The following is a 26,867-nucleotide window of genomic DNA, read 5'->3' on the forward strand; positions in this document are numbered from 1 at the left end:
GGTGGAAGACAGAAGCTGGGCCACCTTGCAGCCTGAAATCTCATTCAGATGTGAAGATTAGGCTACTCCTTTTTCTGAGTTAAAACGGGTTTGATGCCAAGAGGAAACCGTCCAGAGCCTGGTTAAAGCTTCGATCTCAAATAGCTCAACTCCCTGCCATTCAGAGTGAAATCAACATTGTATTGATTACATGTAAAATGATATTATAGTAAGGCAGGACTTGGGTCTAAAAACTTTTCAAATCTAGCTGGCATATTGAGAAACCACATTACATAAAAGGCGCCATTTAAGATGGTGGGGCGTGGTGGTTACAGGCACCCATGGGTTTGTTCCCCTACTTCTATCCAGGCCCCCACCCCCCCACAGAGGCACTGTGTTCTCTCCATGGTTTCCGTACCTCCCAAATCTGGCTGTGCATGCCACGTTCACCTTACTACCTCAGAGGGCCAAAGAGGCTAATCCAAGATCTAGAACAAGCATCAGGACAGCCCTTGCTGTTTTGGAGAGCGCTCTGCGACCATCCTGCCCTCCCCCCCGCCCCACAACAAGGACCCTTTCAGCTGTAAGGGAACCAGATGGAACTAAGGTACAGCCTTTCTTATAGAACACTGGGAGGCAGCTTGCACGCTTCACGTCAAAACGCAGTAACTCTGGACTGATCAGGGACCAAGCAGTGAAACCCTTAGCTTCTCCGACTAAAACCCCCGCCCCAACCTACACCCTCGCTGACATCAGGAGATTGTAGAACTCCTCCACCAGGTGCTACAGGGGTGAAGGGAAAGGCCACTGGGTCCATTTCGCTGCCTTCTAAGATTATTGATGAAACCTTTGCTGAAGGGAGGATAGTCTTCAGTCCAAATATTGTTATTTCAATTTATCCAAAATGAAGATAAAACCGTGATCTCCAAGTGCATGAGCTCTGACATAGTCTGTTCCCAGACCTCGGCATCACGGAGGGAAAAGTCATGAAGAGGCCATATCAAAACCGGATGTGTGTGTCTATTTTCATGGAAAATGCTGGAGATGTGGGACATCCTAGCCAACATGCGTGGCAAATGAACAGGCTCTAGTCACCTTGACCATTTTATTTTTAATATATCTGAAAATTAAATATGTACTATTTCTCTAACAATGCAAATGAGACAAAGGGTTGGCATCAGGAGTGCAAAGCAGCTTACTATAAGTAGAAACTCACCCCTGCCCCATGGAATTATTAGCATTTATTTAAAACATTGTAGACAGTCTCACAACAAATAAAAATACATTTATTTGGTTCTTACTTTCAAAATTACCAGGTTATGTGGCTTTCTACCTGAGAAATTCAAACAAATTGAACAAAAAGACATCGACAGGTTTTTAGTTTTCTTGAAGCGCTATTAGCAGCACATACAAGGGAAACACAAGAAAACACCTATTTAAAAAGACAGAGTTTAAAGTTCAGGCCCTTACTTACTTAATAGGTCATAGAAAAAAGATGAGAAAATACTCTTGCACCACTTAAAGAACAGCACAATGAAGAAGAACAGTGTTAATTAATAGAAAGTGATCACAATATTTTCGGTTCTATTTCATTCCTTACTAAGCCACTCATTCCACTGAAAAGTACAGGATAAATTGTTCTTTTCCTCATTTAAGGCCTACACACACACACACACACAAAGGTTTATTCAAATCTAAAACACATTACCACAAGACATATAAAAATCCAAAGTTGTACAGAACGTAAACATGAAACCAGTATTTTTACTTACTTCTAGGCCCCAGGATGGTATTTAGCAAACAAACAAAACCAGACAAAATATTAGATAGAAGTGACTTAGCACCGGTTCTATTGTCCCCCTCAAAAAAAATTGCACATGCTGTATTCCGTATTTTTTTTTTATGTCTGGTTACTGAGAAGCAAATTGTTTTCATGCCCAAAAATCTCTGCAAAGAAAAATTATCGAATGGCAGAAGATTTGTTTTCAAAACAAGCACAACTGCTTTCCATTACAAACTCATAATGTTCTTTGTTTCAGTGGCATGAAACATGAAAAAAAAAAATAAGGAGCAAGGGTCTCACTGGAGGAGAAAAAAATACCTAGTTACCAAAAGTTGTCTGACAAAACACAAGCTCTTAGCACTTTAAAAGGCTACTCTGGGCAACAGTACTTTGAACATTAATAGTCCTTGCTAGTCCTCAGAGGAGAAAAGGCACTCACCCCACGAGCCATTTTTTCAGATGTGACAAGCCAAGCCTCGTGGTGATGGTAGAGTCACAAGCTTGAAGTGGAACTGAACACGAGGAAGCCCACAAATCATTCGTTGGTTACCGTCTCGTTAATAATAAGCATGACCTGCTACGTTACATTCATTTTTTTGAACTTCTGCATGAACTAGTGTATCTCTATTAAATGCGATTAGAAGAGATCAATGAAACAATGTGCGGTTCTTACTTTCGGTGAATTAGAAGATCGCGTGGCCCCTTCAGCTATCAGGCTGGTTCTGAGCACAGGACGTGCCTTGTCATTCGGGGCAACCCCACTGACTGGCATCCCACCCTTGGCCCTAACAGCTGGTACTTATCTACAGAACGTCAAGTTAAGACTGAAATGAACCACGCCCTATAAAAACATGGCCTTCCGCTACTTCTGTGAATGGAAATCTCCTTTTCCTGCCGCAGCCAGTCTAACCTCATTGATGTCTTCCACTGCCGGGTCAGGTATAAGCTTTGTTGGTAAAAAAAAAAAAAAAAAAAAAAAAAAAAGAAGGTCATCTACTGCCTCTGGGGTCCTAAATCCTATATAAGGCAGAAGGAATCAGCCGAGCTTTCAATAGAACATGCGCTGCATTGAGATGTAAGTCTTTACGAATCTATAAAATATCTCCATTTAAAAACATATTCAAGAAGTCCAAAACCAGTAGGTAAAAAGATAAATTGCTTCTGTTAAGAGATTACAAATCCTACACACATACCGATTTTTTCCCCAGCTAGAAAACTAGGGCTTTGCCCTTGACTCCTCCTAACTCCATGGCATTACAGAGGATCGAGGAGGCACTTGTTCGTGTTTGATAAAAGTCAGTTTGGGGATAGTCAGTGGCTTTTTACAAACTGATGTCACCCAACCCTGAGTGAAAGAATTACAGAACCTGAAACGGATTACTGCCATGTCCCAGCTTCCGAAGAGACATTCATGGCACCCCGGGATCTTTCCATCTTGCCTTTTGCAAATCCCACTGGTTATTTTGCTTCAGTGCTCTTGCTTTTCGACGATGGAATGACATGGGATACTTCTAAAAACAGTTCTGTGAATGGTCCGCTATCTGTTTAAGCCTCAAGAGACAATCCGAGGCCCTTTCCGTGGATTGTTCCGAGTTTTGTTTCACAAAGGACAATTCTCTAGAGTACTGTGAACACACTGATGAAATTAATTTCCTCCTGGTGGGTGGTCATGAAACCATCGGTGTCACAAATGAGTCTGTGATGTGTCCTAACTGTCATGTCTTCTGCTACCTGTCGTTATGTCTGGATAAAAGGAAAGTTTTGTGGCCACACCTAGCTTTTCTGACCAAATCCAAGCACGGGTGAAAAGATCCTAGTTCAGCTGCCGTTGTCCCCTTTGAAGGTAACGGACACTAAATGATGGTGTTCTAACAGCTAGAGAGCCGCAAGGGGGCTATTGACTCCACGCCATGTCCATTTGCTTTCTGGCTGGCACTGGTCTCAGGTTGCAGCTGCACTGTACAAAAGTCTATCCTTGGATCAAGCTGTACAGGCATGTGGTTTTACCAACCCTTGGAATCTGGATGTTTCTTATTTCCAAAGTTTACCAACATACCTGCAGTCATTTATGCTTTATACTTTGGCGAGGGAAACAAGGTTTTGCCTTTGACCTTGCCCAAGCTTTTAAGTGCTGCTCTCTTGCTCTGTAGTTCCTAACTACATTAGCTGTATTTGGTTTTAAGTGTTCTATCCTGCACATTGTTTGCTGAGAATGAGGGGGTTTCTGATCTACGAGGCCTTTAAAACATCTGAAAATACAAAGAACTAGCGTAGCCATTTCCAAAATAGCTTCCATAGTTGAGGTGCTCCTGACTGTCATGTCTAATATAATAATTACCAGAATTCAGCGTGGGATCTCTAGAACGCGCGTGTCTTTTAAACCTTCTGACCTCCTGGTTATATTCTGACTTCCATGGGGTCTCTCTTCTTTGGGCCAAATTCCCCACGTAGAAAACGTGACCACTTTTGGCTGATGCTACGGGCACACGAGCGGACCCGTAGTTCGCCTGCTGGCCAGATGTGCTGTCGCCGAGCCTCCTCCTCTTCCTTGTGATGTGGTCTAACAGACCTCCAGGACCCGATCCGCCGAGCAAGTATTTAGGGATTGCTGTTGCCCTCCTTTTGGTGGTGCTCTTCTCATTCTTAATGGAATGGTTTTCGCCCTCCAGCCACGAACATCTCCATTCACACCTGGACCTCTCGCCTGGTTTCCCCAGTTTGGGTTTGGAGGAGCTGTGCTCCCCATGGCGGCTCCACTTTGAATACAAGGCCTGCGGACTTGCCCTAATTTCTCGATCACTAGTGGTGAGGTCGTCATCATCAAGAGATCTTTTTTCTGGGGAGCTATCATATGTGGCCACAGACCTCTCTTCCTCCTCTTTGTTTACGCTAAGGGTTTCACTGAAGCATTCGGAATCACTACTGATTTCCTCTAAGAAATCTGTCAACTCCAGATCTAAGACGGCTGACCTCCTAGGTGAGGAAACTTGGCTGTGACTTGGGGAGTTGGAATCTCTGAGCTGGTGAGCTTGCATCTTTTCTAACAGATGGCTCTTTCCATCAGCTGGGGACAGGTGATCACCAGCGTCGCTGACTGTGTCCTTACAATGATTTTTCAACTCCTCGGTACATTCTTTGGCATGATTCACTTTTCCTCTCTTTTGTGGTTTAAGCTCAGGATCCTGAGTACAAACCTCGGATGGGGTTTCATCTTCTTGAACCCGTTCTCTTGCTGCCAGGTTTTGCATTTGGCTCGGACTGGTGGAGTGATGCTTCCGTTTTCTCAGATTGATCTGAAATCCGTTTCCCTTAGCACGGACAGCCCTCTGCCACTGACATGGGATTGCTAGATGACTTGGTTCTAGGCAGATGCGGGCATACTCTGGAGTTTGATAGTAGTTTAATAGGTAATCAATAAATTCATCTGTTTCATAGATCTTCTGTTTCTTGCCGTGGCCTGGCTCAGATAATCTAGAAGCACTGGATTTGTTAGAACTGCACTGGTCTTCTCCCTCAAGAGACTGATCTTGAATCATCACATTCTGCAAAGAATTCTGGTCAGAGACCAAACTGTGACCGTAGCCCTCGGTTAATAACTTTCCAGTTCTCTCTTTTCTAGCTGAGTATCTTTTTTTTTTTCTCCCAAGGTGGTGGGAAGATTTACGTAAGTGAGCCCTAGTTCTTTTCTTCATTTTTTGTTTTCCTTTATTGTCTGACTTGGCAACCTGATATTTTGGCATTTCCTCCTGATTTTGAAGATACTGGGTGTTTAACTCTTCTTGCTTCAGCATTTCCAGCGTGTTCCCTGGAGCCTGGTTCACTCTGGGGCTTGCATCATCTACCCCCTGTGGGTTAAACTGTGTGGATCCCTTTAAAGAGAAAGGTTAAAAATCTCAACATGAAAAACCTCACAGTGCAACAGTCTCAAAGAAGATGGGGCTTTCTGGCATGGTTCTGAAGAGGTTTCTAACATGTAAGGTAGATCCAAATTAGGAACGATATTGCCCAGAGGAAAGAGGACGTACGGGATTCAATCTCTCAGGCGAACGTAAGCTGTGTTTCTGAGGTCTGTGTGCATGATTTATGTACCTTCAAAACACATGACCGCTTTTTTTTTAATCTGTTCACAAACTGGTGAGGACTTCTGGTTCCAGGTCTTAGGCTAGGGGCTGGGGATAGTGAGAGGAATAAGAAATGCTCTACAGCCTTCCCAGAAAATCCTAGAACAGGAAATGTGTGTCTCAAAGGGAATCAGCTGGCTTACAAGAGAGCCTGCCTGTTTGTCAGCCCAGTCCCTTCCCATGGGTTAGCTGGAAAGGATGTCCCTGAGCTGCCCCCCCTTCTTCTGCTTCAGTTGAAAGAGAGGCTGCAGGTAGAAAGTGTGGCCATGGCAATGGGTCTGCCTATGCCGTCTGCTCTGCAGAACCGCAGGCAGGTGAAAGGTGGCCCATGGGTCCCACCCCACTGGGAGCGATCACACTGTGCTCTCGCTGACACAGGGGCGCACCTCGGGACAGTGCCTACCTGTGACCCAGGACTTGAACCTGGGGGCTGTGTCATCAATGTCAGGCCCCATCAATGGGAGGCAAGAGTTAGGCACCACATACATTTAAGGAGACAAATTCATAGAAAGGAGTCACCCTGGGCACCTGGGTGGCTCAGTTGGTTAAGCATCTGCCTTCAGCTGAGGTCATGATCCCCAGGGCCCTGGGATCTAGTCCCATATTGGGCTCCCTGCTCAGTTGGGGAGTCTGCTTCTCCCTCTGACCTCTCCCCTCTCATGCCCCCCCCAAATAAATTTAAAAAAAAATCTTTTAAAAAATGGTTTAAGTGGCCAATTTAAAGAAAGAAAGAAAGAAAGAAAGAAAGAAAGAAAGAAGTCACCCCCGGAGGCCATTACAGTAAATTAAAAGATCCAGTGAGACTTATTGTGAGTGTAAATGTGAGATTCTTCTGACCCTGACTTCACTAAGTCTGGCAGTCCACACTCATGAGAGAAAGGCCAGAAATGCAAATAGCCATCAAAGTCCCTCTATCTGATCCTGATGTCACTCACTCTGTGTATTTGAAAACCCCAAAGATGCATTTTTAAATGAACCGCCTGGGAACCTTTCTGGCCTTTCCTCCAGGCCATCTGCGGAGTCTGATTATCTTTAGGAGGTCAGTAAAGTGGGGCAAACAAACAAACAACAATTAAAAAAAATCCTGAAACTCCAAAACTGGAAACTCTCCAAACCAAACAAAATGCTCTGTGATGTCAGAAATTCCTTAGCAAATAGTTGAAGACCAGACTAATGGGTGCTCGCTACACAAAGGTCTCCGTCCAAGGCTCTTCCTTCCCATCCAGACCCGTTGCAGATGAATGGACAAGTCGAGTTAATGGAAGACTCCTACCAACCTCACACCCATGCCATCTGTCCCCCGCCTCTCCCCGGGGTATGAGGGGCCTAGAAGGATAGATTCAGTAGCTATCCTGCTCTGGGATGCACCGTCCCAAGACCGCAGGGCTAAGACAGCCTGTTGAAGACAAACCCCAAAGAAGGCAAACGATCTTCCATGGAGTCAATTTCACAACGCAGAGTACTAACCACTATACGATCACGGCTCATGGAGTCAATTTCAAATGGGCCACAGTGTCAGTGTCAAAGTGCGTCTCTAGGCGATCAGGTACCTACCGACAGTGAAGACGGACGGAGCAAGAGCCTTACAGCAATTTTCCTCAAGAGTACCCGCAGCAGCCGGAGGGCCTCCACCCGCCTCTGGGCCAGCAGGTACTTCCTCTCCTCCCACTCCTCCGAAGAGTCGGGCTCCCGGGCGCTTTCCACGGGGGCTCGGGCCTTTGGTTTCCTGCGCCGGTGTCTGTCTCTCTCTTTCGGGCCTCGTCTCCTCATCCTGGCCTTCTTCCTCTTTTCCTGGGCTCTCCTCTCCTCCTCTTTTCTTTTTCTGGACAACGATTAAGAGTCAGTCATTCAGAAGGCACTGGCTCTCCTTCTAGCTCCTTCCCCACTGCTGCAGGGAGGGTGGATGGGTTAGGTTTCCCGGAATCACGCAGTGCTAACCCCGGGGTCTGACACGCAGAGCTAACCCCGGAGTCTGTCTTAGGGACTAAGACACCATGGGCGCATCAGTCAAAGGGGAAGGACCCAAAACTGAGCTGGTACAGGAGAGAGTATATAAAAAGAAGGCTACAGAATTCAAAGAAGGGGTTTCTCAAAGTCCCCGCTTTGTCAGACCACCAGCAGTCCAGCTTGTGGATTTAGCTGTCATAGCTGTCATTTCATTTCTCTCGAGATCAAAAAGCTTCCATGGAGTTGACTTTCTATAGGCTTAATAAAGGAATAATAAAGGGAAGTCAAGGTACTCAGAAACTCTCACGGCTGAGTACTGGCCCTTGGCACCTATGACCTAACACAGGGCCTGGCATGGAAGAATATGGACTGTTGTCCCCAAAATTCAACTGTTTTGCTTGGGCCCTTATGAACCGTGGCGAAGGGGAAGGAAGGGACAATTACCTGAGTGAGGACTTCGCCAGAAGCTGGAAGATTATCTCAACTACATGTTTAGTCTGGAAATTTGGGAGAACAGTTGCCTTGACCGGGCTCAAACTCTGGCCGAGTTTCACAGACATGATGTCAAGCAACTCCTATTCACCCCACCAGCCAAAAAAAATAAAAGACACACGGAAGGGGACTCTTTATCTCCTTTTTTGAATAACTATAATTTATACGAAAGACTGAAAGAGTAAACACGTGAGGGGAAGGGCCAAGAGGCCAAACTGGTTTTGAGAGCCCATTTGTACTTCTTGGCAAACCTTTGGCAATCCAATAGCCCTTTCTAGGCTCAAGTCCCTAAATTAGAAAACAAGGATAAGCTCAAAGAAATCAACATGGAGGCTCCTCAAATTCACCAAAAGAACTTAAGCCAACAAGAAACAGAAGGCCAAGAAATCCATGCCTTCCTGCTGAGGGGCTGGTTTGACTGTTGACCATTTTGTGGAAGAAAATCTCTCCCCAACCTAAAAAGAATTTTTTTTTCCATTTTAAATTAATAGGCAAGGTAAATTTGGGCAAATTGGGGGTGAACGGGTCAACTTTTTAATTTGGGTGGGCTAGGATTTTCAGTGTAAAAGCCGAGATCCCTTTATTTATTTATTTTTTAAAATAATTTCTTCCCAGGTATCTTGATCTAGCTCGCTACCTATTGTCCCTGAGAAGTTGTTTTTTAAGTTTCTCATCTTTCAACCACATTTTGGTCTTGTAACAGCACAGCCGGAAGACTGTACCAATTCTGGCCACTCCCACCTCAAGGTCACCCATCTAGGGCAGCCATTCACCCGAAGGGATAAGCCCACACGTCAGAAGTGAAAACCCCCCTTGGTCAACGTCAGTTGCCTCACCTTGCAGCCTCCTCCTCATCTCGCTTTACTTTCTTCCTTTCTTCCTCTAGCTCTTGTAACTTCAGCCTTTCTTGATTTCTCCTTCTGATAGCCCCTTCGCTGAAATGTTTGGTCGTGTCAAACATAACCTGTGCACAAAACAATTCAGACTCTCATTAGGAAAGCCTGCCTGAGGCCTGGGTGTTGTTCTAGGCCAGCAAGATGAAACCAGTGTGTACTGAACAATTCAAAACTCGATGAATTCAAAATGTCCTCTCCCCATTACTGTTCTGCTGTTTCCTGGGCATCTGCTCAACAGCTCTGTGGGTTCTAGAACCGTCTTTGGCAGAACCTTTCAGGAGCTCTCACATGGCCCCATCGCCAAGTCTTTATGGGCACAGGCTGTGAAGGATGTGAATTAATTCCCTCGGGCTTGTTATAAAAATCAACTGAGTTCAGGTATTTTAGTCGCCAGAGACAAAAAAAGACAATAAATAAATAAATATTTCAAATGTGGGGGATGAGGGTAGAGGAAGGATTGGGGAAGCAAAGATTCAAGAGAACTGACCTACTGGGATCCGAGATTGGACTGTAGTGATTACTGAGCTACTTTGCAAATCCCCCAAATAAAGTAAAAGCCCTCTCGAGGCACTCCAAGAGAATTTGCTTGAAAAATAAAAGGAGGTAAAAATAGCCCTTTAAATGGGCACAAGAAGTCTAAACACCAAATTCACGATCATAGCCACCTCTGCGGGGTGGGAGGGAGACGGTATGTAATGTAACAGGGAAGATTTTCAAGCCAACGGGTACCTGGGTGGTCACTAGAGCATGTGTTTTATCTTTTGTCTGGCTGAATAGCTCATAATTTAAAAAAAAGATATATTTTAGCATAAGTAGTTTCACACATCTCACACACACACAGACACACACGCACACGTAGGAAGCTATTGAAGGCCAAAGTCCAAATTCATGCTCAAGGCTAAGTGAGAGAATAAGGAATGTTTAGCCCCATCTTTTCCTCTGCTGGAGTAAGAGGTCACAAAGGAGATGGGGTGGCCTGACTGGAGAGACAGGACGATCTCAAAAGGAAAGGATCCCAGTTTCCTGAGCTTATGTTCCAGCAATTCACCTGACAGACATTCCTGAAAATGCAAGCTGTTGCCCCCAAGAGTAAAGGGGGGTAAACTGCTCTCCTGTGGGGTCAAACTGCATGGATCCTCTCTCTCTCAGCAACTCAGGTGGAACAAGCCTAGGAGATAGCTCCATAAGGGTCAGAAGAATTCCTCAGCGCCCCAAGAAGTTGGCACAGAGCCCCGGATGATAAGAACCAACCCTTCCAAACCACAGTCGGCAGAAGAATGTCCACATCAGGATTAGTTTTCTTCTTAAACATCCATTTCTGAATGACAACACAAATCTCTACATCAGCCATCGCTCAGAGCCTAATGGGGGGGGTCTAAGGAAATTTGTTCTAGAGGCTTCCTTCCAGCTTTTGCTCGGGACCACCTGAACAGTGGGAAATGAAAGAAATCCTGGCTCCTTCTTACCTTGATGTTACAGGCCAGAGCTTTCCCATCATCTCCTTTCAGCATCAGCTTCATCCCTCGAAGGGACTCCATGGCTTTTGCGAAGTCCGTTGACTCCTGGTACTGTACAAAGGCCTCAAATGTCTGCAAGCCGAAGCTGAAACCCCCGAAGTTTCCACTGGTCATCACTTCCCTGTAGGGGTCCAGCATAGGGATGTCCACGTTCTTGATCTTTCCAAAGCTCTCAAAAACCACCCGAAGGATCTCTTCACAGGGCTTCTCCCCACTGGAACCTTTGGGCGCAAACCATTTGCAGGGCAAGCCAGCGAAATAGATAGAATCTGGGCTCTTATCCTGGTCCTGCTCTTCGGCCCCATCGCTCACTGAGGCCTCCTTTTCCCTGGGGAAGCGTTCCCACTCTCCCTGGGCATCTGTAGCCACGACTTTTAAGTCCGTTTTCAAGCCATTCAGCTTGATGATCTTCCCATGTAACTTGGCCTTCAAGATCTGAACCAGACTACGCGTCTCGGCTTCGCCCTCAAATCGGATGAAGTCCTTTGTGCTCTTGGAGAGCCGAACGGTGGTAAACTGGTCAGGGCAAATCAGGCTCTTCAGCTGGTCCAGAACTTCCCAGTTGGAGAAGGGCCTCGTCGGCTCTGAACTTTCTGGGAGCAAGACATTGATCATCAGTTTCGCGATGGGCTTGAGGTAAAGGTGCTGAGCGGCACACAGCTCTGTGGCCTCGGAGTTATCGTACACCACGGTGACCGTCATGGTAGCCCCCGGAAACCTGAGAGGGCCAAAGAGAACATTTTCATACAGATGGTGCAAAACACGGACTTGGATCTTGAATGGTGCTAGCACTCCCAGACTTCCACTCAATTAGTAAGAGAAAGAGAGTACTCTGGGGAGAACTGAGACAATAGCATCTGTCTGCTTACTGGGTTTCAGAGTTTTCAAAGAGTTTCCATATACAGTGGACTCTTGAACAGTACGGGGGCAAGGGGCATCAACCCCCCACCCCTGTGCAGTCCAAAATCCATGTATAACTTGTGACTCCCCCCAAAACTTAACTCCTAATAGCCTTCTATGGACCAGAAGCCTTACCAATAACAAAAACAACGGAGTAACAGCCACTGGGTATGTTACACACATGCTATTTGGTATTCTTACAATGAAGTAAGCAAGAGAAAAGAACATGTTTTGGGGGGTTTTTTTCCTAAAGATTTTACTTGTTTATTTGAGAGAGAGCGTGTGAGAGAGAATGAGCATGAGAAGTGGGAGGGTCAGCGGGAGAAGCAGACTCTCTGCTGAGCAGGGAGCCCGATATGGGACTTGATCCCGAGACTCCAGGATCATGACCCAAGTCGAAGGCAGTCGCTTAACCAACTGAGCCACCCAGGCATCCCAGAAAAGAACATGTTATTAAGAAAACCATAAGGAAAGGCGAGAAAAATGGGGGTGCCTGCCCTGGCTTTGTTGGTGGAGTGTGCCCCTCTTGACCTCAGTGTCGTGAGTTCGAACCCCACATTGGGGGTAGAGATCACTTTTTTTAAAAAAATCATAAGGAAAAATACATTTACACCACTGTGTTTATCGAAAAAAAAAAAAAAAAACCACATATAAGTGGACCTGTGCAGTTCAAACTCATGCTGTTTCCAAGGGTCAAATGTACTGCTGTTCAGCTTCCTTCACTGAAAAATAGAGATTCTAGGATTTCCAAGAGGTTTTGTTGAGCAAGTACATGTGAAATCCTTAGGATAGCACCTGGCACACAGGAATTTCTCAATAAACACAAACTATATTGATTATTTATTTGTGGCAATAGTCTCACTTTATCTCATCTGATTCGTGAAGCAACCTGTGAGTAGGCATTGTCGTGCCTGTTTTTACAGATGGGGAAATTCACACAGATTCAGGAAAATGAAATGACTTGCCCACACATTGAGACCACAGGATGCCAAGTCTATTGAGTGATGCTCTCAAAGGCAGAATACCGTAAGAACTGGCTGGGGTGCTACAGAAACAGGGCATTCACGAACACACACCTGACTTTGCATTCTAGGACGTACGTGGACACATCGGCTCGGATGCCTCCAGTCTATTGACATGCAATAAACTGAACTCTAAGTTCAAGTACAGGAGAGACAACCTCCTCTAATGAGTGACCAAATGAATCTGCCCTCTATTCTGGAACTGGAAAACCTCCCAAACCTGAGTGCTGGCTGGCATTTCCTATTAACAAACTTTCTCAAGCTGCCCTGAGGTGAGTAAGATCGCTAATACTGGGAATTGAGGATTTCTGCTCCTATTTGCTGACTTCAAAGAGCACTTCCCAATAAAGGAGTTCTTCCTGAAGTGTATATATTCAGAGTCCATATAACCCGAGCTTCTCACTAATGTCAACTTCAGAGAGGTTTAGACTCAAACATATACAGGTAGCTGATGGAAATTTTAACACAAAATTTACTATTAAAACTTAGTTAACTTTATAGGTGCACAATTTTTAAAAATTTTTTTATTTAAATTCAATTTAGTTCATATATAGTGTATTATTAGTTTCAGGGGTAGAATTTAGTGATCCGTCAGGTACATATAATAATTCATTTACAAAATAACTGTCCATAAAGGACAAGCCATATCAATTTCCTTGGGTTTATATAAGCTGGTTTTTTTTAAAGGCCTCCAAAGGCTGTATCTAAGATACTAAGGTACTAAGAATTCTTATAATAGCAACACTGAACTGGGATGTTATGAAAACAAGCACGTTTTCTTTCTCCTAAAACATTAACAAAATAGCAAAACGAAGAAGAAAATTCAGTTTTGCTGCAATTTGCAACCTAAATAAGAGTTAACACTAAGCTCCTTTAGGAGAAAAATTAATTTGATATCCAACCACAATATACTGAATTCCAAAATTTATCTATAGTCAATGGGTATTTGTTTATACAACCTAATTTAAAGCAACGGCTTTTTTTTTTTTTAAGATTTTATTTATTTGATAGAGGGAAAGTGAGAGAGCCACGAGATAGGGGAGGGCCAGAGGGAGGAGCAGAGTCCCCCGCTGAAATACTAGACCCTAGGACCCCGAGATCATGACCCAGAGCCGAAGGCAGACGCTTAACCGACTGAGCCACCCAGGCTCCCTTAAAGCAACAACTTTTAAAAAAAAACATTCCAGAAAAAAAATAAACACAAAATAGTTAACCACTTCAAAGTAATCAGATTTGTCATGCTCTTCCCAATTATTCCAGTGCTATTGCCTTTGTGTTAAACATCTCAGAATGTTTCCTTTCTGATGGATTTCAAAGTCTGGGTTGATGGATGTCAATTTTGAAATTCTTTTTCTCATGGCTTTGATATTTAGAAATTGTCAACAATTACCTAGAATCAAGAATGTTGCATAAAATGGGTAACTAAAAAGCAAACTGATTTTCTGGGCACCTGGGTGGCTCAGTCAGTCAAGCATCAGCCTTTGGCTCAGGTCATGAACCTGGAGTCTCCGGATCAAGTCCCACGTGCGGCTCCCCACTCAGCAGGGAGTCTGCTTCTCCCTCTGACCTTCCCCCCCTCTCCTGCTTTCTCTCTCTGTGTCTCTCAAATAAATAAATAAAATCTTTTTAAAAAACTGATTTTCTTAATTGGCTTATAACCACCTCCCCTAAAAGGAGATTCTAATAAAGGCTCTAATTCTTTCTTTTTTAATTCATTCATACATTGTTGGATGAGTTTAGAGCTTTGAAAGATGACACCTCTGACGGACAACATTCATTTGGATGTCATGGTAGAATAGTTACAAAAATAATCCCAGGTCACCACCCAGCCCCATAGCCATACTCTGCAATGTGACTTCAAGTCATTGCTGCTGAGAGATAGACTCTATTTCCCCCCAGTTTTTGAATGTAAGCTGACTTTCCCCCCACACACACCACTAGAATGTGGCAAAAGTGACAGAATGCCAGTTCTAGGCCTAGGTCTCAAGTGGCCCTTAATCTCCTGGAACTGCCATTCCGGGAGCACACGCCTGAGCTGGCCTGCAGGAGGATTCTGGACCAAATGGAAAAGAGCCCCCTGGTGGCAGATGAGACATCCTCATTGAGCCAGATCCCGGCCAACCCACCACCTGACCATGAACCCCTGAGCGAGCCCAACAGTCCAGCCAACCTATAGACCTGGGAGAAATAATAAATCACTATTATTTAAGCCACTAAGTTTGGGGCTGGTTTGTTACACAATAGCTAACTGATACAAACATCTAGCTCTTAATTAGTTTCAAGATACACAATTCCACTAATAGTTTTACACAAATGAATACAAATAATAAAAACCAATTTCTGGGAGAGTTTTGGGGAGAAAAACACAGGCACCTTCATATCTTGCTTAAGATAATGTACTTCATTCTTTCCTAGAATAATTTAGCAAAACAAACCAAGACTCATAAAAAGGCTCATCTCCTCAGACCAAGAAACCTGCCCTAGAAACTTATCCTAGAGAAATAATCAAAAATAAGAAAAAAAATATGGGGCACCTAGCTGGCTTAGTAGGTAAAGCGTGGACTCTAGATCTCAGGGGTGTGATTTCAAGCCCCGTGTTGGGCATGGAGCCTACTTTAAAAAAAAAAATGCTCAAAGCTGCTTATTACAGTGTCATTTGGATATAATTTTGTCCAAACCATGTATATATGGGAGTAAAGTCCAGAAATTGTTATGACTTTTTGTATAGTAGTTTAAATAAAACGTTCTGCTAATGTAATGCAACTTACAACTGATGCGTTTTTAGTCACTCATTTCAAATGGATCTTCTTTAAAAAGTTCTTCTGCTTAAGGGGCGCCTGGGTGGCTCAGTCGTTGAGCATCTGCCTTCAGCTCAGGTCATGACCCCAGGGTCCTGGGATTGAGCCCCACATCGGGCTCCCTGCTCTTCGGGGATTCTGCTTCTCCCTCTCCCACTCCCCACTTGTATTCCCTCTCTAACTGTCTCACTCTGTCAAATAAATAAATAAAATCTTTAAAAAAATAAAAATTAAAAGTTCTGCTTAAAATTAAATTCACAAAGACTACTAAAAACCATCACTTTTGAGATTTACTGTATGCCTCATGTCCCTCACAAGGGTGATTTCTACAGACTAAAGCAAGTGTCGATATTTTAGCCAGATGTCTCCATTTTCCTGCAATGTCAAAAAGGCTCTTATCAAATTTGGAGAGAAATGAGTCAAATACTATGGCAGGTGTAGATGAGCTCTTCTTGGGATGAGAGAACAAAGAACCAATCACCATGGAAAGTCAACATTTGGCAGTCTCTTAGCAGAGGAGGCCTCGGCAAGAAGACAGGAGCAGCCAGATGCGTCAGAGTGAGGAAAGAGGGTTAGTCAATGGTACTAACTATTCCTAAGAGGCCAAGTAAGATGAGAATAGAGAAACATCCACTGAATTTTTTATTTTATTTTATTTATTTATTTGACAGAGAGTGAGAGAGAACACTAGCAGACAGAGCAGCAGGCAGAGGGAGAGGGAGAAGCAGGCACCCCACCAAGCAAGGAGCCCGACATGGAGCTCGATCCCAGGACCCTGGGATCATGACCCAAGCCGAAGGCAGTTGCCCAACCAACCGAGCCACCCAGGCACCCCTCCACTGAATTTTTTTAAATTTATTTTTAAGCAGTCTCTATACCCAATGTGGGACTTGAACTCACAACCCTGAGATCGAGGGCCACATGCTCCACCAACTGAGCCGGCCAGGTACCCCAAGAAGTGTCCAATGAATTTTGCAGCATAGAGGCTCTTGAGGGCAAAAACCCAAACTATAGTAAGTTGAAGTTTTAAAAAGAAGTAGAGAAGCAGGGAGAGTGTGTGGATTATGATTTTAGGAAATGGAGCAGGAGTGCCTGGCTGGCTTAGTCAGAAGAGCATGGGACTCTTGATCTCAGGGTTGTGAGTTCAAGCCCCACACTGGGCAGAGAGCTCACTATTTAAAAAAAAAAAAAAAAAAAAAAAGAAGGAGAGAGAAAGAAAGGGGGCAATATTAGGAGCATGTTATAGGGTCAGTTAAGGCTTTAAGGATCAGGGGATATACTGTATGAGAAAGTGATTTGGATTGTAACTTGCTATGTACGTGTAAAGAGAAATCCAGAAAGAAGATGGCCAGGGACACAGCCCTGGGGAACACCCTCATTTAGAGAGTAGGGAAAGAGACTCGGAGGTGTTCAGCTCAAGACAGATGAGCATGTCTTCTGCTCTATGTAATTCCTTCGGTGCTGGGGTTTTAAGAAGGATTGTCTGGACTCCCCGACCTCAAGCACTTTATGGTCTATTGCTGTGTTTCACAAAATATAGTCGTGTGAATCACCTGCATCCAGATAGGCTTGTCTTTTTTTTTAAATTTATTTATTTGACAGAGAGACAGTGAGAGCAGGAACGCAAACAAGGGGAGTGGGAGAGGGAGAAGCAGGCTTCCTGCCGAGCCAGGAGCCCAATGTGGGGCTTGATCCCAGGACCCTGAGATCATGACCTGAGCCAAAGGCAGACACTTAATGACTGAGCCACCCAGGGCCCCCCAGATAGGCTTGTCTTAAATAAAAATCCAGGGTCCCACCTCAGGCCTCCTGAGTCAGAATTTTGGGGGATGATGCCAAGAATTGGAAAACCACTGTTCTAGAAATGTTTTGTTTATGAAGGGTCTTACCATAATTTCTAGAACCGCTCCTCTCATGGAGGGTCTGGGTTATTTTCACTTTGTTTCTCTTGTGGATACTGCCAGCATGGACGCTGAGGTAGTACCCAGCATAGGGATAAGACTGTGGGTTCCAGAATAGCACTGCTGGGATTTAAGCCCCAACTCTTATCACTTACTAGCTCTGTGATTTGGGGAAAACTGTGTAAGTCCTCTATACTTTGGTGTGTTCATTTTAGTATAGTATCACAATCACAGCGTGTAATTTAGCTGATGCAAGGACTAACAGAGTAACTAATTGTAATGTGCTTAAAATGGTGCCTGGCACATGATAAGCACTTAATAAATGTGGGCCATTATTATTATTATTAATACATATCTTTGTGAATCTAGAGTCAGAGTTCTGCTAACTACTGCCCTAGGATAAAATCCCAGCATGGGATGATGGCATACGTTCCTTGGTGACAGATGGGGACAATACTTGTTGTGGTGAGCACTGAGTCACATAGAGAATTGGTGAATCGATATGTTATATATCTGAAGCTAATATAGCATGGTATGTTAATTACACTACAATTAAAAACTTGTAGAATATATATATATAGAGAGAGAGAGCACGTGCACATGCGGGGTGGGGGGTGGAGGGGTGCGACCAGGTGGTGCAGTCAGTTAAGTGTCTGACTCTTGATTTCAGCGCTCAGGTCATGATCTCAGGGTCATGAGATCGAGCCCTGTATCAGGCTCCACACTGGGTTTGGCACCTGCTTGAGATTCTCTCTCTCCCTCTCCCTTTGCACCCATCCCTCTACTATAGATATATCTATATAGGACCTAGTCTGTACCAAGAAGTAGGCTTTTTACATATGTCATGGATTCAATGGCTTCAATGCTGTAGGGATGTCACTGGCAACTTCTGACAGATCACTAAAAATTAACTAGACAGTGCCTAGCTTACAGGTGCCCAATAATTCCTGTTGTGATGCTTTCTCCTTAAGGAGACCTCAGCCAAAAACTAACAAAAAACAAAGGGCGAAGAGGAGGATTGCCACCATGAAGACAGGAAGGAGAGACAGAGGGAGGAGGAAGGAGGAGAAGGGAGATGGAGGGGAAGAAAGGGAGGCAGGACGGGAGGGAGGACTACTTCTGAGCTTCCTAACATGGAAGGACACCGGTGATACTTATTACAGGGAAAAACGAAAAGCAAGTTACAAGGCTGGGAGCCTGGGTGGCTCAGTCGGTGAAGCATCTGCCTTCCGCTCAGGTCATGGTCCCAGGGTCCTGGGATCGAGTCCCGCGAGGAGTCTGCTCCTCCCTCTGCCCCTCCCCCTGCTCGTGCTCTTTCTCTCAAATAAATAAATAAAATCTTAAAAAAAAAAACAGGATAATAATGTACAATGTGATCTTGTTTTTTAAAAGTCATATAATAAAGTAATGAAATATCAGTACACATGCATGGGTGTGTCCATGCCTTCTGCACATAAAGTCTGTGAAGAGCGACATCCCACTGTGAACACGCTTTCCCCTGCGAAATGAACTGACAGTAGAGGAAAGGAATGGGTTTGCCCTTTTCACTCTGTACGCTTACTGCTTTGATTTTGGGGTACTTGCAATAAGCATGTGTTCATTTTGTATTAAAGCTGTTTGGGGTTTGGGGTTTTTTTATTTTTTTTTAAAGATTTTATTTATTCATTTGACAGAGAGAAATCACAAGTAGATGGAGAGGCAGGCAGAGAGAGAGAGAGAGGGAAGCAGGCTCCCTGCTGAGCAGAGAGCCCGATGCAGGCCTCGATCCCAGGACCCTGAGATTATGACCTGAGCCGAAGGCAGCGGCTTAACCCACTGAGCCACCCAGGCGCCCGGGGTTTTGGGTTTTTTTAAAAAAATTTTTAGGTAGGTTCCATACCCCATGTGGGGCTTGAACTCACAACCCTGAGATTAAGAGTCACACGCTCTACTGACTGAGCCAGCCCAGTGCCCATGGCTAATATTAAAATTGTTTATGAAAAAGAGGAAACTCACATGATGATAAACAATGAAAAGTAAGCAGTTCACAGATGCTGATCTAAACTTGCCCAGAAAGGATCAAAACAGCCATGAAACAGCATCTCCAGCCGGAGACACCCCTCCATCTGCCATCACCAGAAAGGCCCACAGGCACCTGCACCCACAACCAACGTCTACGTGGGTTATGACTGAAGCCTGGAAGATTAGATCATCGGATAACGAGGAAGCACTTGGCCATGTTTCATAACATAACACACTGCACTTGTACCAAAACACTTTGATGAGTTTTGACCTAGGTTCACAAACCTACGGAACCATCACCACAATCAAGACAGTGAAAATGCTCGCCAACCCCCCAGTAGCTCCTCGTAACCCTTCCCCCGCCTCCAGCAACCACTGATCTGGCTGCAGAATGTTTAAGTCACAACTGATTTATTTTAGAGCAAAAGCACATGGATGTTTCTGGAAAACATTCAGAGTTACATGTAGCACCAACTAACAGATGCTTTCTTTGAAGTCACGATAGTTTCTCAACTCCAAGGTTCAATGTGCCAAGTCCCTGAATCTAGTTAAAACTGCAGAGGGCCCATGGGTGCTGGGGGACTGGGGTCGCTGAGTAATGCACAGGAAAGAGGCCACTTGCTGGGCTGAGCACAGGTGTTGTATGCAACTGACGAATCCCTAAATTCTACCCCTGAAACTAATAATATACTGCATGTTAACTAAATTTAATTTAAATTAAAAAATGTTTTAAAAAGCTGTACAGGGCCCTACTTTGCTCTTGAAAAATAGATCTAAGAAGGCTTATGCTTTCCCCCATACAATCCCTGTCTTTGACCCTGTTTAAACCAAATAAACATTCAGAAGACAATCTGTTCTAATGAGAAAATTATTTAGTAGAATAAATAGAATATAGCTCCATACTGTATGCATATTTATACACAGGAATATAACTATATCTAATTAAAATAGATGGAATCACTGAGATCAAGTTGTTAGGCCATGACAAAATTGGTTCTCTAGCACAACCTAATTGGCTTTAAATTCCCCTTTCATATATCTGTGCTTCCACTGACAGTGATGGTAGAATTCACTGACAATTTTCCCATCATTTTCACCCATCACTGTCAGCAGCCCGGATCACTTTATTCGACAAAGGTTTGAGAGCTTTGTATCAACCAAGCCCAGATGGCAAGGAACGCCATAATTAGGCCTCCACAGATTTTGAAAGCTGAATTTTAATAGTAATTTTAACTCTTCTCACATTCCCTTGTGTTCCACCATGACCTCCCCAATCTCCCCCTCTACCCCACCCCATGCCCACACCTTTCTTCTAGTCCTGTGATTAAAAGCAACACTTCTGGGGTGCCTAGGTGGCTCAGTAGGTTAAAGCCTCTGTCTTCGGCTCAGGTCATGATCTCAGGGTCCTGGGATCAAGCCCCGCATCGGCCTCTCTGCTCAGAAGGGAGCCTGCTTCCCCCTCTCTCTCTGCCTGCCTCTCTGCCTACTTGTGATCTCTGTCTGTCAAATAAATAAATAAAATCTTTAAAAAATAAATAAAAGCAACACTTTGGAGGAAGCTTACTCTTTAACACCTTTGCAGGGTCAAACAAGAGCTCCTCCAACCTTCAAAAATGATAGTCATTCAGTAATGTTTACACAGCGTGCATTCCAGCCGTATCTTGTGTACACACGCATTTCACTCAACCTGATCCCAATGCCAGAATGTTTCTAGCAGATTCGCAGAGAAAAAGACTGCTTTCTCTAGTCACCAGTCTGCCTCACCCTCCTAGTCTCCATACCTAGTGGCAAAACTGACCAAACAGCATAGGATAAGAGAATAGAAAAAAAGAAACTGGTCTTGAGATGTCTCCACAATTGTAAAAAGGTTCTTTTGACCAGCAGTGAATATTACAGAAATTCTGCCAGGTCTGCATCCAAAGCCACTCTGTCACCTTCTTTCACTTCAGAAGATACTCAGAGAGAGTCCTCTGTTCTGCCTCAGGCTTTTTTTTTTAAGATTTTCATTCATTTTATTTGACAGAAAGAGAGACAGCGAGAGAGGGAACACAAGCAGGGGGAGTGGGAGAGGGAGAAGTAGGCTCTCCACTGAGCAGAGAGCCCCACGCAGGGCTCAATCCCAGGACCCCAAGATCATGACCTGAGCCGAAGGCAGACGCTTAACGACTGAGCCACCCAGGTGCCCCATGTCTTGGGGCTTTTAGATCAGACGTATAACTTTACAACCTTAAAAGCATTTCAATCATAAGCTAAGGATGTGTCATTCACCCTCTCTTGCTTTTCCTCACGCTCACAAATATTTGCTATCAGAGTGCTAGAAAGGCCGTGTCAATGAGGCGTGTTTTTTTAAAAACAGTGGGAGAAAAAAAAGGAAATGGACAATCTGCACAACTGCATATCCTCTTTCTGTTTCCTTCCAGGCCTCTGAACTTTAAAGTTAGTCATTTTGAACACATGTAAGATGGATAAGATTATATCAATGTATTTATAGTCAATGGGGCAGCCAAAATGTATTCAGGTCAAAGCCTCCTGGCCACTTTCCAGTTTCCTGGCTAGTACAGAATCACAGGGAATCTTGAACAAAGAGAAATATTCCCTAGCTCTCTAGTCAAGAGGTCACGGATAAACATTCACGTGTCTGACGCATCATTAACCCAAACCACAACTTTCAAACTGAGGCTGACCATATGCTCTGATCTTGACATAATCAAAGATCACATCATTAAAATGAGTGGCACTCAGTGTTGCAATAGCAGGAACAGAGCCCATGCGGGGCCCATCAAATGACTGCAATTCAATTAGTGGGGCACTGGGGGCTTTGGGGACAGACAGAAAGGGACTTCTGGGGACCCACAGCCATGTAGCAATGATAAATTAGTGATGACCACAGGATTCTGGAGTCCTGCTGAGGGAGAATCTCAACAAAGATCTGCTCTAAGGGAGAGTTCAGTTGGAATATTTTTTTAAATTATTAAGTTTCAGGTGTATGACCCTGTCATTTGACATCTGTTCGCACTACAAAGTGACAGCTCCCAAAAATCTTATTACCATCCATCACGTACACTTGGCCCCCTGTACCCCTTTTGCTCCTCTCCCATCCCCCTTCCCCTCTCGTAACCACTCATCTGTTCTCCGTATCTAGGAATTTGGTTTTGCTTTGTTTTATTCTGCTTGTCTTCATGTGGCTTGGTTTTTAGATTCGACTTATAAGTGGTATCAAAGGGTATTTGTCTTTCTCCTTCTGACTTATTTCACTGAGCATAATATCCTCCAGGTCCATCCATGTTGTTAAAAATGGCAAGATCTCATTCTTTTTTACGGCTGAGTAGTATTCCTGTGTGTGTGTGTGTGTGTGTGTGTGTGTGTGCGCGCGCGCGCACGCGTGTACATGCACATGAGTCTCTCCTGCTATCCCATGACAGGCACGGGACAGGTTTTGCCTATCCCGTGCGTCTCATGACATCATCAGTGTTTTCCTTCTCCAGGTTATCCTTCCCATCTGAAAATGACCAGCAAAACCCCGCCCACTCATCGCCCCCTACAGGGGAAAAGCAAGCCTTACATGGGACAGGGCTTTGCACAACTGAGCAGTTCCTGAGAGCTGCAGTTATCTCCCAACCTCTTCATAATCCCAAGGTGAACTTATTTGACCACAAGTCCTACAGAAGACAATATTCCCCAATACCTTCAGGTGGAAATGTGATCAAGGAAGGACCGACTGGAGAAGCCACAGTTTGTGGGAACTCATCACGGTAGCCTGCTACGTCGTGGCATCTGAACCGCGGGGACACTGTCAGAGAGAAAGGGGAATGGAGTCAAAAGCAGGTGAAATGGTCTGAAAGAATAAGGCACCTGGATATTGACGACTTTGGGCACAGAGAGCACTGAGATTTACAGCTGTGCTTACAGACCATCACGACCTCACTTTTGTACCTGTTTAATAGCAACATGGTCAATGTGCTTCTCCTTTTCCACAGCCGCTGCAAATTTCTGTGGAAACTCTATATAGGGAGAAGCTCTATATGGAAGTACTGGAGAGACTTGCTGTGTGTTTGGTTAGCTAATTCCCTGCCTCTGAGGATTTGCATTTTCTAATTGTTCTTTTTTTTTTTAAGATTTTATTTATTTATTTGACAGAGACACAGCAAGAGAGGGAACACAAGCAAGGAGAGTGCGGGAGGGAGATGCAGGCTTCCCGCTGAGCAAGGAACCCAATGCAGGGCTTGATCCCAGGACCCTAGGATCACGACCCAAGCCAAAGACAGATGCTAAAAGACTGAGCCACCCAGGCGCGCCCCAATTATTCTTTTTGACTGAAAGAGCATTCCTTCCGAAGGGGTACCACTGCTACTCTATTCTACCGCCATGGGAAAGGGGACCACTATGAACTTCTTTGTTCACGTCTCTTAACACATCGTTTCCTCAAAACATGTCACCACATCGAAGGGCAGGAATGGGCTTATATAGCTCATGACAGATTGGCCAACTGATCCTGTGAAAGATGATGGCACTTTATCGTGACATCGGCAGTATTAAAGGGCCCACCTGAAATGACTTGAGTTTGCACTTCATTTTTTATGCTTTTAAATAGAAATCAAAGGTTGGATCCCGGCCCATGTTGATAATCCACAGCCTGTTCGATGTCCCCAGGCTGAAGGTCCCATTCATCTCTCAAGCTAATAAGTACAACAGAACTCTTACGTTCCATGGCCCCGCAATCTGCTCTCTGCCCTCGCTTGCCCCCCGCACCCAGTGATTCCCATGTCCTGAACCACAGCCACCCTCCTCCCAGGCGCTCAGTCTCGAAACCAGGAGCTGTCCCTCCCTTCCCCTCACATTCGACCTTTGAGCCGAGTCCTCCTGACCCCAGCTTTGCCACATTCCAAGGCCACATCCACCACTGCGGCTGCCCCCACAGCCAGCTGGGGTGCAAGCCCGCGCCATCTGGAATGTGGCTTACTGCCACAGCCTCCCAACTAGTCTCTCCTGCTCTCCCGCCCCCACAGAGTCTCTGCTAAGTGACAGGCAAAATGGTCTTTTTTTAAACCTCAAATCAGATCGTGTCACTCTGTTCAAAACCCTCCGACGGCTTCTCATCATGCTCCGAACACCATTCAAACGGCTAACCCTCAAAAGCCAGGCCCTGCTCACTTGCTTCTACTCATTTTGTACCCTTCTCCCCAACTGCTCTGGATCTCTGGCTTAAATATCACCTCCTCAGAGAAGTCTTCCCTGAGCACTCTCTTAAATAGCCCAGCCCCCTGCCTCGCCCCCAACCCCGATGGAGCATAGCACCCATCTTATTTCCACTGTAACAGTGACAGGCTCAAGTATCACGTGCGCTTGTTAACGTGGCCTGTCACATGCACCTGCCCAGCCCTCATCCCCAGTCTGGAATTTCCCTGAGGGCGGGGACGGCATCAGTCTGGGTCACCAGCTCATCTTCAGAGCCTAGAACCATGTCTGGGGTTCTGGCACGTGGCAGGAACTTCGTAAGGCTAACCGTTACCTCGGAGATGAGGCACATCTGCTACATTTCACTGGTGTTACTTCTGTATTGAAAATACCAATGACAGCGCCTAGAGCTTAACAGCGAAATGCTCCTTCGGGCTTCTGGAGCTATTCATGTTCATCAGGGAACAAATGTTGTCAAGAGCCACCCAGTGGACCTCCCGAGCAACCACTCCATTGAAGACCCTTTGTGCGGGGGCTACGGGGAGGAGTCACCCCCAAAGAATGGAGTCTGGAGAAAATAAGAAATGAAGACAAACCAGAACGTGAGGAATAAAATGGCCAGTGCCGTGACACGCAGAGGATACTTCTGGGTCACAGGGAAGTGAAAAGGGTGTGAATATCCTTTCATGTGAAAGGGGTGTCGGAGGCCCCAGGAATATGCTTCTACGCTTTTCCAAAGGGCTAGTACCGCCCGCTTCAAGAGCGCTGGGACGCGTGTAGCAACAGGGGGTTGTACAGGTTGTCCCAGGAGCTGGAAGAAGGAAGGACACCGCTGCCACGTGGTCGGCTGGGGGCCAGAGGTGCTAAGCGTCCTCCGCACAATGAAGAGCCCACCACCCCAAACGCCAGGGTGGGGAAACAGCTTATGCCTGTCCCTCCAGCACGCAGGGAGCACCCTCGGGGACTTGGGGATTAACATGATGAACACGCTAGTCTCTAGGTCATTGTTCCTGACTTGTTTTTCTCCCCCTGAATTCTTTTTACCCTCTCCACCTACCGCTCTACCCATCAAGTAGGCAGCAGAAAGAAAACCTGAGCCCAAGTGAAGGATGAGAACGGGAACAGCAAGTCCTGCCAAAATGTCTCCTTGGGGCCCTCGCATCGTGGGCTTCAAAGCCCCAGCCCATTACCCTTGTGGGTAACGCTCAGGCCCTGGCCATCAGACCAGGCTGTCCCCAATGACACTGACCTCCCTATGTGGAAGACTTTATTCCCATTCCAGAGTCAGCTCTACTACATGTCCAGCAATTAGTAAGACCAGAAGCTGACCTTGAATCAGTCTTCCTGAGCAGGGGCCTGTTTCCCTAGAGCAGTGGTCTGGGGCCCTCAGCGGCAGCAGGGGGTGGGGGGGTCCCAGGACTGGGCCCCAGCTGAGGGAGTCTGCCATGTACAGCTCTACCCTCTGCAGCTAGAATGTGGATCAAGCCTTCTGATGTTTCTAGAGAAACTGGAAATCCCAATTTTTATTGAGCTCTCTACCCGCCACGTGGGGCTCAAACTCATGACCCTGAGTGAGATCAAGAGTTGCACACTCCACTGACTGAGCCAGTCTTTTGGTTTTTCAGTGTGGACCCCTAATTCAATGGCTTTTTAAAATATTGTGCAGGCTTGGGGCATCTGGGTGACTCAGTCAGGTTAAGCATCTGCCTTCGGTTCAGGTCATGATCCCAGAGTCTTGGGATGGAGCCCCGTGTCAGGCTCCCTGCTCAACGGGAACCCTGTTTCTCCCTGTGTGATCTCTCTCACTCTCACTCTTTCAAATAAATAAATAAATTTTTTTTGTTAAATATTATGCAGGCTGAGGCACACCCATCTGAGGCTGATCTGGGGCCCCTTTCCTAGCTTGCTCCTTCTAAACACTGAACCCTGGAATCTGTTTGGTTGCAGGCAACTGGTGCTTCCTGAGGGTTCAGGAAATTCAAAAACAAGAGTTAAATATGTTGACAACTGGGCAAGTTTCTTAAGAAACAGTGGGATGGGGTATAGGCTCAGGGACCCAAGGAGGGCCTGCCAAGGGACTGACACAGGTTTCGCTGTGCTCTTCCTTGGCGAAAAACTCTCAGCAACTCCCTAATTCCTACGACATCAAATCCCAAGTTCCTGGCCAGGCTCTCCAAAACACAAGGCACAAGGCACCCCCCCCCCCCGCCTCAGCAGCCTTATAGTTCATCGTCTTCCTGCATCCCTTCCCCATTCTAGTTGGGCCAGCCTTCTTTGAACTCCTCCAAACTCAAAACCAGTGAACCCTTCAGCCAGATGTTCTCTCTCTGGGTAT

The 26,867-nt window shown here is 45.4% G+C and overlaps 1 protein-coding gene across 4 annotated transcripts in view; it reads right to left on the reverse strand.

The window, feature by feature from the left end:
• Positions 1-1,244: 1,244 nt before the first annotated feature.
• The window catches only part of LOC131821657 (A-kinase anchor protein 17B-like), a 28,232-nt gene continuing 2,609 nt past the window's right edge, over positions 1,245-26,867 (reverse strand). For 3 of the 4 annotated variants that reach the window (XM_059157913.1, XM_059157911.1, XM_059157912.1), the window contains 5 exons: positions 23,043-23,147; positions 10,685-11,453; positions 9,159-9,286; positions 7,438-7,705; positions 1,245-5,631 (listed from right to left, as the gene is read on the reverse strand). In XM_059157913.1, coding sequence (XP_059013896.1) covers positions 4,003-5,631; positions 7,438-7,705; positions 9,159-9,286; positions 10,685-11,437 — 2,778 coding nt within the window. In that variant the 5' untranslated portion in view covers positions 11,438-11,453; positions 23,043-23,147 and the 3' untranslated portion in view covers positions 1,245-4,002. The remainder of the gene's footprint in view (positions 5,632-7,437; positions 7,706-9,158; positions 9,287-10,684; positions 11,454-23,042; positions 23,148-26,867) is intronic. The other variant, XM_059157914.1, reaches the window with a different exon arrangement.

The sequence above is a fragment of the Mustela lutreola genome, chromosome X, assembly GCF_030435805.1.
Source record: "Mustela lutreola isolate mMusLut2 chromosome X, mMusLut2.pri, whole genome shotgun sequence".
NCBI classification, from domain to species: Eukaryota; Metazoa; Chordata; class Mammalia; order Carnivora; family Mustelidae; genus Mustela; species Mustela lutreola.